General features: G+C 36.0%; 1 protein-coding gene across 1 annotated transcript in view; it reads right to left on the bottom strand.

Moving 5' to 3' along the window:
* LOC107282567 (ATP-binding cassette sub-family A member 10) overlaps positions 1 to 14,273 on the bottom strand; it is a 54,620-nt gene that overhangs the window by 12,909 nt on the left and 27,438 nt on the right. The window contains exons 19-29 of the mRNA XM_029283034.1: positions 13,694 to 13,831; positions 13,326 to 13,442; positions 12,809 to 12,985; positions 11,840 to 11,953; positions 8,936 to 9,058; positions 7,644 to 7,721; positions 6,599 to 6,690; positions 3,135 to 3,258; positions 1,604 to 1,733; positions 1,167 to 1,258; positions 502 to 668 (exon numbers count right to left, since the gene is read on the bottom strand). Coding sequence (XP_029138867.1) covers positions 502 to 668; positions 1,167 to 1,258; positions 1,604 to 1,733; positions 3,135 to 3,258; positions 6,599 to 6,690; positions 7,644 to 7,721; positions 8,936 to 9,058; positions 11,840 to 11,953; positions 12,809 to 12,985; positions 13,326 to 13,442; positions 13,694 to 13,831 — 1,352 coding nt within the window. The remainder of the gene's footprint in view (positions 1 to 501; positions 669 to 1,166; positions 1,259 to 1,603; positions 1,734 to 3,134; positions 3,259 to 6,598; positions 6,691 to 7,643; positions 7,722 to 8,935; positions 9,059 to 11,839; positions 11,954 to 12,808; positions 12,986 to 13,325; positions 13,443 to 13,693; positions 13,832 to 14,273) is intronic.

Genomic DNA, 14,273 nt, shown 5'->3' with positions numbered 1-14,273 from the left:
GCTTGGCCGACGGCACCCTGAGGAGGCCCGCTCTGTGGGAGCGTACCGGTCTGTGGGAGGGAATCTGTGGCAGAAGGCGGTCTCGGAGGTATCCAGGTCCGATGCCATGGAGCGCTTTAAAGGTGGTAACTAACACCTTAAAGCGTACCCGGAAGGCCACTGGCAACCAGTGCAGCTCGCGCAGCAGCGGCGTTACATGCATGTAAGTAAATATGTAACGCCGCAGCAGCGTTACATGCATGCAGCTCACGCAGCAGCGGCGTTATATGCATGTAAGTAAGTATGTATGTATGTATGTGTGTGTGTGTGTATGTGTGTATGTATGTATGTTATTCAGATACGCAAGAATACCTGTTTTTTGCTAACTACTCAGAAAGCAATTTCATACTTCCCAGAGTATTGTTAATTTAAAACATATGGCCTGAGAAATTCAACTCCTAAGAATGAAAAATCTTGGGAAATAAATTTTATAATAAAAACAATATCTCAGGCTGTTACTACCGATCAATGGCCACAATAGCATCGTCCTTCTTTATCCCTTTTACGGCTGCGAAAATCTCCAGGTGTTCTTTCATGGTCAGGCTGGACCAGAGTGCGTTCTCCTGAGGGCAGCAGCCAAGAGCAGCATTCTCCTCTGTCGCAGCTCCGTCCGCTCCTTTAATCTGCACCTGTCCCAAATAGGTAGCATAAGGACCTCATTTGTTTTTGTCCAATGTAAGAATATACTTCAAAATATCAAAGATGTGACCAGGTGCATTTCCGATCAATAAGGGCTGTCATTTATATTAAATCAGTAAGTTTATTAAAGCTCTTGATGTAATCCAAGAAGGAAGATGAGATCTAGTACAATACGTGAATAATGCAGAAGCAGACAATATGGCAGATTATAAGGACTGTGGAGAATTAAGTTGCAATTAAGGTGACAGAGGAATCTGCACAGAAAGTTTTCTCTCCAATCATTATGCCTTTGATAAATTAATCAATAGATTTTCTCCATGGGTCTCTGCCTTTTCTTCATATATTCTCTGATATATTACAGTAATATTATTTAAAGCGATGATATTGCCATTACCTTCCTAAACTGGATACACAGTTTTACTGTACAATAATAAATAACAGAAAGATCATAATAAACTTTTCTTTTTAAAAGCACAAGTTACACTTACCTGCCCAGCAGTTGGATCCACATCTCCTATTATCATGCTAATTGTTGTACTTTTACCAGCACCATTTGGTCCCAGAAGCCCCAATATTTCTCCTACAAAGAAGGTATTGCTATTAAAATATAGTTGTTTGTTTTTTAAAAAAAACCCAATGTATTACATATGCTTCATTAAGGAAACTCAGTTATTTTTTATTTTCCTAAGAAGTAGGGTTCAAAACGTAGAGGCATGGCCTTCTCTCATTAGAAAGAAGCTGCTGTTGTATTAGGTTAAATACATTCAGTGCTTTTTATATATATAAAAAAAGGTGCCAGAACTCACACACGTCATACAACCCGCCTTGCCTACCCTACAAGGTTCCATCCAAAAAAGGTGCCGGAACTCCGTTCTGGGCGTTCTATGACAAAAAAAGCCCTGAATACATTTGAGCAACATGTTACCTTTTTTAACACAAAAAGAAACATTTTTGGTAGCCAATTTTCTCCTCGGCTCTCTGTTGAAACATGGAGTAGAACAAGCCTTCCCATATCTGTACTCTTTGCACAAGTTGTGGACAATGATCACTGGTTTCTAAATTAAGAGGAGAGAGACAGAAAGATGTATATGTGTCTCTTTGTGTGCATACACATACAAATACACCCAGAGTGTATATATAATACAGGCAAACACACATATACAGATATATTTCCATCATCTGTTTATTCAGAAAAAGCCAAATAGGCATTATTTTCACCTGGGACAGAAACACTGACAGTTCCCTTGTTTCCAACACATCTGTTTATTTTGGGAGCAGTGTCCTTCTTTTCAGAAGTTAAGTCTGCTTGGATCTAGTATAGCCAGATTAGTTTAATCCATATGAGAAATGGACCATTCTGGAGTTGTCAGAAATGTGCTTTCCTTGGCAAATTTTAAACATAGTTATTTATTCTTCCATAGTCATATCCCATTTACTATCCCTCTTCCATTTATCCTTTAAATGGTTTGGGAAGTGCTGCCTCAGGCATCACCTTTATATTGTACCCTTTTTGAATATTCTGCGTATAGTTCCACCTACGATACTTGTTTCATTGAATGAGTGTTTAGTTTTTCAGCATCCAGAATGCCATGTATCCCCAAAGAAGCAAACAACATTTTGGTGGTTTGGACCTCACTTTTATTGCTGAAAAATATTTTTGGCCTCTCAGAAACTGTCTGCATTGTAGAGTTTTAAAATATTTGTATTTTCATAGCTAAGGACAAATCATCTGACTCATATCCCTGATGCTTCCATAACTCATTTTAAGAATAGTTCAATGATCTTCTTGGTCATTAACACTAGTTAGTCTAGTTCTAATGTCAATGGCAATTAATCTCTTTTGTAGGAGTTATGCTTCTGCTCATAGTTTTCTCAATACCTAGCAAAGCCTCCTAATATTCCTATCTGTACTGTACATAGAACTAATGAGTATATTTTGCAAAAGGAACAGTTACTAATACAAGCTTGGTTTCAAAGAAGAAAATGTGTAAGTCAATTTACTCCAAAAGAGTGTAAACAATCTACAAAACAAGGTAACAATAATGATAATATAAATACAAGGTAAAATTGCAATACAACAATATCCTGATGACCTGGTACACAGGGCACCTAGATCAGTGATGGCGAACCTTTTAGAGACCGAGTGCCCAAAAACTGGCCGAGGGCTCCGAGTGCCGCCTCTGGCACCCGTGCCATAGGTTCGCCACCACTGACCTAGGTTTTCTGAAAATTCCACCTTGGCAACTCTGGACTCTGATGTTTTCTTTCTTCTACTGTATCTTGGTATCCTTGAGTACAGTCCTGATAAGTATGTGCTTGCACAGTGTAATTAAACCATGCAAAGTGATAGGCGGGGTTGTGCATTTAACCATACTTCATCAGCAAATCACAAATATAAATGGAGCAATCTATATGTATTTTTTCAAAATATGAAAAGCCCAATAGTTGTGTTTTACCTCTTCTTCACTGGCAGAAGCCAGTGCACTCTGAGCTCTTCTCCTTTCATCTAGGACGTCTCTATCGTTCTCTTCGCTGAGCTCCTCAGGATTCTGATGGCTTCTTTTTCTTTGCGGAGAAATCCTAGGGATCAAAGACACAACAAGTCTGAAGTGACTGAGTACTAAAGGATAAATATTGACTCCAACTAGGAAAGCAATCAGCAGTCCAACCTTGAGGTAGGAGGTGAATGGAGATCTCATGTGATAACTTACTCAGTATCTGTGCAGCTCTATTATTATATTACTGCTTTTCTTTGCTCCCATTTTCTGCATCATTGTGGCACAAGTAGAGTGCTTGACAGTCCTCCTTTCTCTTGTTATCAATGTTTTTTTTTTTACTATTCTGAATTAAATGAACTCCTGTTAACGTCTCAGCCACTTTAACAAACCAGATAACCTATATAAGGGATCTATAAGGGATCAGGTTCACAGTATTCAGCAACCTGACTCATATTAATCCTAGATAATGCCTATCATCTCAACTGGACCTGCCTATTCCAGAATCTAACTCCAAATAGATATAAACAACTTTATCCTGTAGATAACATGCAAATTCCTTACAACAGCCTATCGAAGGTACAGGTAGTCCTTGATTTAAAACAATTCATTTAGGGCCATTCAGATTTACAAAAGTATTAAAAAAGTGACATGACCATTTTTCACACTTATGACCATTGCAGCATCCCCATGTCACATTATCAAAACTTAGACACTTAACAACTGACCCATATTTATGATGCTTGCAGTGTCCTGGGATATGCAATCACTTTTTGCAAACTTTTGACAGCAAAATCAATGGGGAAGCCAGGTTCACTGTTACTAACTTGACAAATGCAGTGATTCATTTAACAACTGTGGCAAAAAAGTTGTAAAATGGGGCAAAACTCACTTAATAAATGTCTCACGTAGCAACAGAAATTTTGGGCTCATTTGTGGTCATAAGTCGAGGACTACCTATACTCCTATAACTAATGAGTATATTTTGCAAAATGAATGGTTATAAATAACAGCTTGGTTTCAAAGAAATAAATGTATAGGTCAATTTATTCCCAAAGACTGTAAACAATGTACTAAAGAAGGTAACAACAGAACGATAAGAATAATGCTAGATAAATATAAGATAAAATTGCAATGCAACACTAGCAACAACAATCTCAACAATCTTCTTCCAATCTTTCTGCAGCTATTTCAACCTCCATCTTGTAAAATTAAAAAATATTTTAAAAACAAAACAGAATACTTGTGATGACATACAAGGCTATGTGCCTTGCTAATTAGATATTTTACGGAACATCTTCCTCCTATCAGTCATCTAAGATATAGATAGGATGCCCTCTGCAGAGCAACTTTTGATGTCAAGCATTTAAAGTTTTAAACCTACCTTCATTGTTTTGATAGTAAATTTAGGGAGGCTCTAAAGAAAACTGTCCAAAATTCTTTGAGACAAATAGGATATACAGTAGATAGGATATAGATGTGAAAACTAAATACAAGTGAGAAGTTATAGACGAACATGAAAGTATAAAATACTCCTATAAAATAATATTATCCCATTATAAAATATTATCCCCCATAGAATACTATTATTTTATATTTTTAATAATTTATTGAAGTTCTTAACAGACTTAGTAAAAACTAATACACACTAAACTAGAAGAAAAAAAGAAAATTAAAGTTCAGAAGATGCAGAAAAGAGAAAAAAAAAGACAACAAAAAGAATAATAAAGAAGTGATTTCCAACCTTCATCATATAGAACATAAGCTAACGTAGTAAATTTTCACCCTCTTTTAAAGTTTTTTTTTAAAAAAATCTTCTTCCCATAGCCTAACTTTTATCTACACACAATGCAGAAAACATCATCCTTTCAAGCCTAGTTCAGGAAAAAGTTTATTAGGCGTCTCCAGAAATATCAAGCAAATAATGTATCCTAAATCAAATAGTCCAACTTTATATTCCTTGTTTTTGCGCTATATATTCTTGATGTTTAAATCATTTCAAAGGCATCACTCTTTGGCATTTGACAGAAGTCTTCAAAGCTTTCACCAGCTTACTTTGTAAATCCCATAAAGAGACATGGCCAGGATTTCTTCTTGAAACTGTTCCATGTGCAGATCATTTTCTCAATTTTAATCTCAATTTTGTTGTCATCCATGCCTTCAAATGCTATAATGTCTATGTCAGATATAAATGTTTTACAAATGTTCTCATCTATATGAAAGTTTATCCATTGAAAAAAATTGTATTTTTTCTGAGATATTAGTTATTAATATCTCAGATTCTTTTTCAAAGCACTTTTTAACACAAGAAAAAGTTATCTGGCTTAGTTATTTTAACTTTTTTTCTCCCTGGTCCTTTAGTTCCCTTTAATATTCATTTGGAACCTTCATTAACCCCTCCTAATATGGGTTTAATTCCATTTCAGTCATTTCCCATGAGTATATCATGTAATCATATACTTATTTTTTAAATCTTTCAGCAAAACTAACAGATCTTCTGGTTTCCCAATCCATTGAACACTTTTTTTAAATCAAAATCTTTTTGCCTTTTGCCAGTCATACATTATTCTAAATTCTTTAGTCTCCATTTAAAATTTCTTAATCCAAAGAAGGTAAAACTCACCAGGTGTCAAATTAAGCTTGCCATTTTGAAGGTCTCTAATAGCCATCATGTGGTTAAATTGAACATTTCTGAATGTGATTAGAAATGAGTTCAGCTGGCTTAGTGTCCTTTTTAAAATATGCTGCTGCTGGAAGCAAAAATGTTGTCTCTCTTGGTTCCTGGCACTTGAATATATGGGGGACCACTGTTTAGTGACTACCTTGCAAGACGTTGCCATTTAGAACATTCGTGTGTGATCTCCCATTCCCTCCTTCACTGGAGAGATTTAAAGGATCGGCCTGCTCAGTGGTCTTTCATTCTTCACCATGCTCATTTCTACTCTCTTGCAGAAATGTCTTCAGTTAGCTGTGGCTCACATCAGAAGCCAGGAAATTCTTTCAGAGTGGATCCCATTATCACAACATTCAACAGTCACAAACATTATAAAAAAACCTATTTATTCCTCTTTGCATTATCATTTTCTTAAAAAATTCATTACTTTTATAGATCAATTGCTGTTTTACAGAATTGCTTTGAGCGGGAGATGGGCGGTTTCTAAATGTGACATATAAATAAAGACCTAGTTCTCAGGAGAAAAATCTAATGCTAGGGAAAATGGAAGGAAAAAGAAAAGAGGATGACCAGTAGCAAGGTGGATGACTCAATTACAGCAGCAATGAATGCACCATTGGGAGATCAAAAATAACAGGTTAGGGAGAGTTCTTCATGGAGAAAAACTATCTATGTGCTCATAACCAACCAACCAACCAATGGATACAGACACACACTTTCTCTCCTTGAGCCTACTAATATATATACCAACCTAAACACAGGATCTCTTCTCATAACTGGTCTGTTATATTTCAGTTCCAGATAGCGAAGTAAAAAAATGAAAATTATGCTGTGGATATAAGGCTAAATAAAAACAGAAACAGAAAATTATATTGAACGCATGTACACCCATAGAGGAATCTTAATTTAATACATTTAATTTCATATTTGGTTAAATCTCTCTAGATTTGGGGAACATATATACAGTACAATGATTTTGTGACAGATTTAATAACTAGAGACATAAGACTTTACTTAATCTTTTATTATAGTATAGTAGAAAAATATTTGTAGTGATGTCCTTTCAAGTAGTACCAGGAACGGTTACCTCATAATCCATATTGAATTAGAAGGCTTAGGCAAATGAGAAAAGGATGCCGCCATATTTCTCCTTCACCAGCCTACCAAATACTAAATGCTACCACTTATTGACATACAGCCTCATTTGCTCCCTCAAGAAGGTGATCATCAATACTTCTGCAAGTCTCTTGGATGTGTCTGGATCAAAAAAAAACAAACTCCTTCACTACTTAACTTCATGGGGAACTTTATTTATCCGTATCCCGTCTTTATTATTATCTGTATCCTGCTTTTATTATTTTTACAAATAACTCCAAGCAGAAAATATATCCAGCTCCTGTTTTCCCCACAGCAACCCTGTAAGTTAGGTTGGGAGAAAGTGACTGGCCCAAAGTCCCCCATCTAGCTTTCATGCCTAAGGTGGGTCTAGAACTCATGGTCTCCCACTTTATAGCCTGGTGCCTTATCCACTACATCAAACTGGTTCTCCATTTTAGTTTATTATTTTAACTTATTAGAGTTAATAGTACAACTGAGTTGCAGATATCCTGCAGTTCTAACAGGAATCTCTAGAACTTGAAGTTGGCTGTATATATGTACATTTGTCTGAAGAAATACGTAGATGTAGATATTAACTTCTTGGGTAATAAGACAGTCTGACTATCATTAATGCTTTTCTAAAATAATTTTTAAAAAATCTTCTTGCTATAAGTAAGAATAATATATTTGTTCCTCACCATGAGGGCAGACATCCAGATCTTATTTATATAAAAATTATATATTTCATCATCAGGTATATAAAAATAACCCAGTACCTATATAAAAATATAGATTAAAAAACAGTCAATAAAGTCCTTAAGTAGAGCTTATACAATTCACTCTAAAAGGAAAACAAAACTTTTAAAAGAAAGTTACTGGTTTTTGCACCAAAAGATGATCTAGCTACACATCATTTTTTTCAACTGTAAACAAAAGATTTAATAAAATTGTCCTTCAAGACAAAAGAACAGCAACTATACAAGTCATTGTGCTTTTTTACAATGTTTTATTACTACACATCTGCATTGGTGGCATAATTTGGGAACAACGAAGCACTTGCCATGGATTAACTGAGCAAATGAGAGCAAGAACAAAGCACAGAGCAACAGTATTAGATCCACAATTTAAAAGTTTATTCTTATTCTTAAATTTCTTTTTTTTTAAAAGAAAAATTTATTGGACTTATTCTTAGATTTCTTGTTATGCCTAATTCACTCCCTCAGTTCCAGGAATTGGAAGTTCCTTTGTTCCCAATAGGTTTCATATTCTTTAGCAGGTGATTGTATGAGGCTTGGTAGTGTTTTGAAATTTTTGTTTTTATTTACCAATTGTGCTGTAGATTGGCTGATGACAGAAAGCTTACTGTGCTGGTTAACATGTGAATGGGAGACCATCAGGAAATGCCAGATTGCAGACTAAACAGGGAAGTTAATTCTTCCCTTTCCTTATGCAGTCAAAGTTTCCTAAGGAATTTGTGATGATTTTGATGAAGTTTACATCAGATTTCTAGAAAGGCAAAGAAGCATCCCAAGATGCTTTCAGGACCCCAAATACAAATTTCTCAAACAATATGTTCCTTTCTACCATTTCACACAAATCAATATGGAACTGGAGTGAATGTATAATCATCAAATTTATGTAGCCCAAGGGTTTGCAGTGAAGTTGGGGAAATGAACGAAGCTGATGTAAACTGACAAATGTTTGCCATAAAATACTATTGTTGTGTAAAGTTATTCTTATACGTTTTACTGCAGAAATCTGTTTGTAAATCTGTAAGTTTATTGTTCCAGGTAAGTACTATATTGAGTTCTCTTAACATTCAGACGGGAACTTCAGGATTGGAAGTTTCACTTGAGCCCACTTTCTCAAATTTAATAGTTGTCCATGCAACAACTTTCTCCATAAATATGATGGAGAATTTTGTACGGCCCTAATCTTGCCTCAATTTTCACAGAAACAGACTGACAGATAGTACTGCATTTTATCTTACCGTTGAAAAGAAAATTAAAAAACTCGTAACTGGAAATGTAGGAATCAAAGCAATAAATGGATATATCAGAGGTGAAGTAAATGATACAGATGATACAACTATTGCAAATGAAATTACAGACACCTAAAATAAAATAAGAAAGTATATTAATATTTTTAACTTGCTAAACCTCTTCACCCAGGTATTCCTTTCCATTAAGTCTGTTGTGCCTTTACTCTTTAAATTTCTACCCCAGCTAAAACTAGATCTAAGAAATGTCTCTAAACCTGTTTGATCAATACTCTCAATTTTCATTTCTGCAATTAAATCTGCTGCGGAAAACTAGATATGAATTCTTCACTTTGCTAATTTTATTGTCTCAGTTGTGAAAAGTTGTCAATGGTTGTTCTGATAAAGCAACTGCTCAAAAGATGGCAGCTGGAGAGGGTCCAAATTATTGCTCTCTCACCTTTCACCAAATGTACACCAAAGAAACACACAAACAATTCTCATACACATTCTGGAATAGCAGGTAAAGCATATATACATCTATAAAATAAGTCGCAAGGTGATGAAAAAAAATCAGAACAGGCAAGGAAAGAGGGAGATTGAGATCCACAGGCATTCACAAACATATGCATTAAGGGGGAGCATCTTTGCACAGGTACCACTTGCCTTGGGAATGGAGAGATAAATAATCTTCCCCTTGTAACTTATGCACACAAAAACTGGGGGGCCGAGGGTAGACTTTTTTCGAGTTAATACAAGGTTACTAGGAAGATCTAATGATAAGTTTGTGCCTATTGTTTTGAATGGCCCAGAATGAGTGCATAGTTCTGGCAATATTACCGTAGACAATTATCTTTTTATTTATTCATTCATTTATTAAATCTGTTTGCCACCCATCTTGATGCAAGGCGATTTTTTGCTACATTTGTCATGGTTTCACCAGCCACTAGCAATACAAGGAATCTACACTTAACAACAGTAATTGGGACTGGAATTTTTGCTGTGGATAATGAACATGTGTTCATCCCAAGCATGTTTAAACTCAGTTACAGATGATTGACACACTACCTTCGCTGGAAATTGCTTCTACACTTCCACTACTCTTTCTGTGAAGTAATCATCATTAGAGGTTTAAAAAATTAGCAATATGTGGAAGCGTTGGATTTCTACGATCTCTAGACATTTTTAATGAATTGGTATTTCTTTTCTCCACCTCTCAATCTGGGGGGGACAGGGATGGAGCTATCCAACCTGCTTTCCCAGGCCAGCTGCCCTTCACAATCTCTATAAGCACAGAAACAATATACTCATTCTGAGCTAAATCACATCATTGTCCTTCAAGCGCATACTGTACAACAGTGTTTCTAACGTTCTCTGTATAATCTACTCTATAGATAGAGAGAGAGATAGGGGAGGTGAGAGAGAAAGAGGCAGAGTGTACTTCAGGTAATCTTTGTCTTATAACTTTGTTCAAAGTTACCACAGCACTGAAAAATAAATGATTTTTGACCGCTGCCTGCACAACCTTCATGATATCCCCAAGGTCATGTAATCAAAATTCAGATGCTTTGTTGGTTCCTGGCATGTTGGGTTGTAAAAATTGGGCACGCACAACACACTTAACAACTGCCTTGCTTAGCAATGGAAATTCTGGGGTCGTAAGTCAAGGACTGTTGAACAGGAATCTGATGAATTTGATGATTGGCTAAAGGGAACATATGTGTAGAGGGCAGAATTGAAATTTAGGCCTCAGCAGACCTTTGAGGCCGTGGAACATTCCATAGGAAACCACTAGCCTATGGGTTAGGCATGTGACCAAAACTACAGAAAGCGTGCTTGAGTATTTTTATAACTTCTATACTTCTATACCTTATCTGTTGTGTGCCAGCTTCCTCTTATGTAACTAAGTAAAAGCAAAGAAATCTATAAATATCTGCCTTACACTGTGTTGGGGTTCTTCCACTTTAAGGGAGGATTCATCTTTATTCAGCTGAATAAATGCGTATGGCTTATCAGGACAAATCCGGACTCCATCTTTTACTCTCTTTTTTTTTAGCCGAAGTCACACCTGTGTCCCCTGCATAACAGACTACCTGCATTCCTGCTTCTTTCGGGCGAATATTGCAATTAATAATGTTTCCAACCAATGTGCTACGGAAAAGGCAGTGGTACTGAATAGTTAAAAGCCCTGCCCAGCCCAATGAAGCTTCAGGCAACCTATGTTCATAGTAAACAGTTATTGCATCTCTGATATGGGGAAGGAATTAACCACATAAATTGCCTTCTTATAAAGCCCAGAGGTAGACCGAAGAGGGAACCATCTTTGAAAGCACAACTCCCAGATTCAAGCATGCCCTCCCAACTGACTTCTTGGAGGAGTGTGAAGGTGTCATGTAAAGACCAGGCTTTTCCTAATCACATTATCCCACACAATAGAGCAAATTGAATTCTGCATGGTGACTTTTCAGACATAAAGGTACTCCTTGACCTATGACCACCAATGAGCCCAACATTGACACTGCTAAGCAAGAGAGCTGTTAAGTGAATTTTGCCTCATTTTACAACCTTTCTTACCAGTGTTAATTGAATCATTGTAGGTATTAAGTTAGTAACATTGTTGTAAAATGAATCTACCTTCCCCCATTGACTTTGCTTGTCAGAAGGTTGCAAAAGGGAATCACATGACCCCAGGTCACTGCAACCATCACAAATATATGCCAGTTGCCAAGCATCTGAATTTTGATCATGTGACCATAGGGATGCTGCAACAGTCATAAATGTGAAAAACTGGCATAGGTCACTTTTTTCAGTGCCATTGTAACTTTGATTGTCCACTAAATGAATGGTTACAAGTCAAGAACCGCCTGTGGGAGGGGGAAAAAGGTAGAAGAAGAGAATGATTTGTTGTATACTTACTAATACCAAGATGAATGACCAAAAACTGGCAGTATGCATATTTTTACGAAATATGAAAGCAATCAAATATAGGAATAGGACCACAGAGGTACTATAACCAAGCATAAATATCACCTGTTTAAAAATAAGGCCTTAAATTAATGGTATGCTAATTTTTTGGGGAAAAAAACAAATTATTCTTATTAATATATGCAATATTTTCAATATTTAAATATAAGTAACATTTAAATAATAACACAAAAGCATATTATATTAAATATTTGATTAAAGGACCTCAGTTTAACAGACTTCAGGTCAATCTACAAAAATCTATGTTGGGGAAAAAAAGATATAGATTTGCCCAGTCGTGTCTGACTCTAGGGGGCAGTGCTCATCTCTGATTCACAACAAAATACTGTATCCAGCATTGTCCAAAGACATTTCCCATGGTCATGTGGCCAGCATGACTGCATGCTGAAAAGATAGAGAGCACTGTTACCTTCCCACAAAGTGGTACCTATTTAACTACTCGCATTTGCCTGATTTGAAACTGCTGGCTTGGCAGGAACTGGGGTAAGAACAGGAGCTCACCCCGTCACGTTGTATTTAGATCTCAAACGGCTAATCTTTCGATTGACAAGTCCCACGTCTTAACCACTATCTTGAGTCTGCTTCACACCCTAGTAACCCCACTAGCTCTGTTGGCTAGAACTGTCTTATAATGATGTTGCCTGAATAATTATGGAGTTGCCATCTCAGCTGATTACAGGGCCTTTGTATCCATTTCAAGTAGCCTCTCTTTGCTATTTTTCAATCACTTATTGAAATACTTATTTGTGATTAAAGATAGAAGCCTACCATTCAAAGCCTGAAACTGGACTGTTTGCTACATATTATTAAGTAAGTTACTGATGTCCATCATGCAAAAATGTAAACATTAAAAGCTATTAAAGGCCACATTTTAAATGTTAGTTAAACCATTAAACTTACCAAAAGTAAACATAAAATGCTCAGATTCCCAGTGGTTACAATAGTTAATTTTAGAATCCAGGGCCATAACCCTAAAACAAGTAGGGCACAGTGCAGAGGAACATCTATCAGAGCTTGTCCAAACCAATAGGCAGAAGGAAAAAGCCCTGAGATCCAGAGCTGAGAGTGAGTTTTTATCTAGCAAAACAAACAAATATTTTGAGGTGAGGGGAGAGGAGAGGAGAGGTTTTGAGGTCAAATTGTAGAATCAGACAGAGAAAGAAAACTACACAGAATTCAGATTTATTCTTTTAATGGTTTTATAATCTACCCAGATGACTTGTACAATTAGACAGATTTGAGACAAAAGAAGGGGAAAATAACTAAACAGTACATACCAGAGTTAATATAGGTAATTGGACATCAATATAAAACATAAACACATATGTATCTCCACAGTGATCTGATGTTTCCTTATTAATCAGCACAACCTTGCCAATTCAGTGGAATATTTTAACATAAATTTAATTATTTTTACCTTGTAGTCATTCATGCTCATCATTGCAAACTGAGGTGGTAAAGCAGGCAGAAAAATGAAAGTCTCTAACATTTGTAATTCCAAAAAATAAAATGGAAGATGTTCATTTTGAAATTCCTGGAAAATGGATTTTAAAAAAAAGCTTTATATGTGCACTGTGATAAAATGTCATAATGAAATAGTTGTTCTAAACATGTCTACTTGGCAAGCTTAGATATGACTGATAATGAAATTTAAAATAGTCTAACCAATTGATTTTTCCACATTTTAATGATTTCTTAAAATCTACATTCTTTTAAAAAAAGATATTCCTATACGTTCCCATTTATTCTCTGCCTCCATATTTGTGATCTTATTGGAATACTTACCCCTAAAAACAATTGACTCCAAATTCGAAGATGGGCAGTGGAATTAAGCATGTTCAAAAATGCATTGCTGATGATGTTGACAAGCACAGGAAAGCAGTTAGTTTTTTCTATGTGGCACATAAGTGTGAACCCGTATTTCTGAACCAAAGCAACAAGTTAGAATATAGATGAATCAAGAGAAGAAAGTGATCAAATAGTTTGAAAAAGAGGCAAGAGGCAAGAGGCAATGACTGACACATTTTGACTACCGTAATAATTAAACATAAGGTTCTCTTTTATAGCCTACTGTAAGAGCCTCATCTGGTTTCTAAGTGAGAGCCAGGTTATAATTTACTTAAATTTAATACAATTACATTAAACATGCTTAATACTGTATTCCTTTTGGTACATTAACAGTTTCAAATGAATAATAATAGAATTTCTCAACTTAGCAACTTTAAGATCTGTGGACTTCTATTCCCAGAATTCCTCAGCCAACAAGGAACTCTGGGAGTTGAAGTCCACTGATTTTAAAGTTGCTAAAGCTGAGAAACATTGGCAATAACATGTTTCAGAGAAGCTGTCCCTGAGAGTGGGGTTG

The sequence above is a fragment of the Protobothrops mucrosquamatus genome, unplaced genomic scaffold (genome assembly GCF_001527695.2).
Source record: "Protobothrops mucrosquamatus isolate PMUCROS unplaced genomic scaffold, P.Mucros_1.0 scaffold9, whole genome shotgun sequence".
Classification (NCBI taxonomy): Eukaryota; Metazoa; Chordata; class Lepidosauria; order Squamata; family Viperidae; genus Protobothrops; species Protobothrops mucrosquamatus.
Note: the sequence above shows the minus strand (reverse complement) of the source record. Positions and strands in the feature narration are given on the sequence as shown.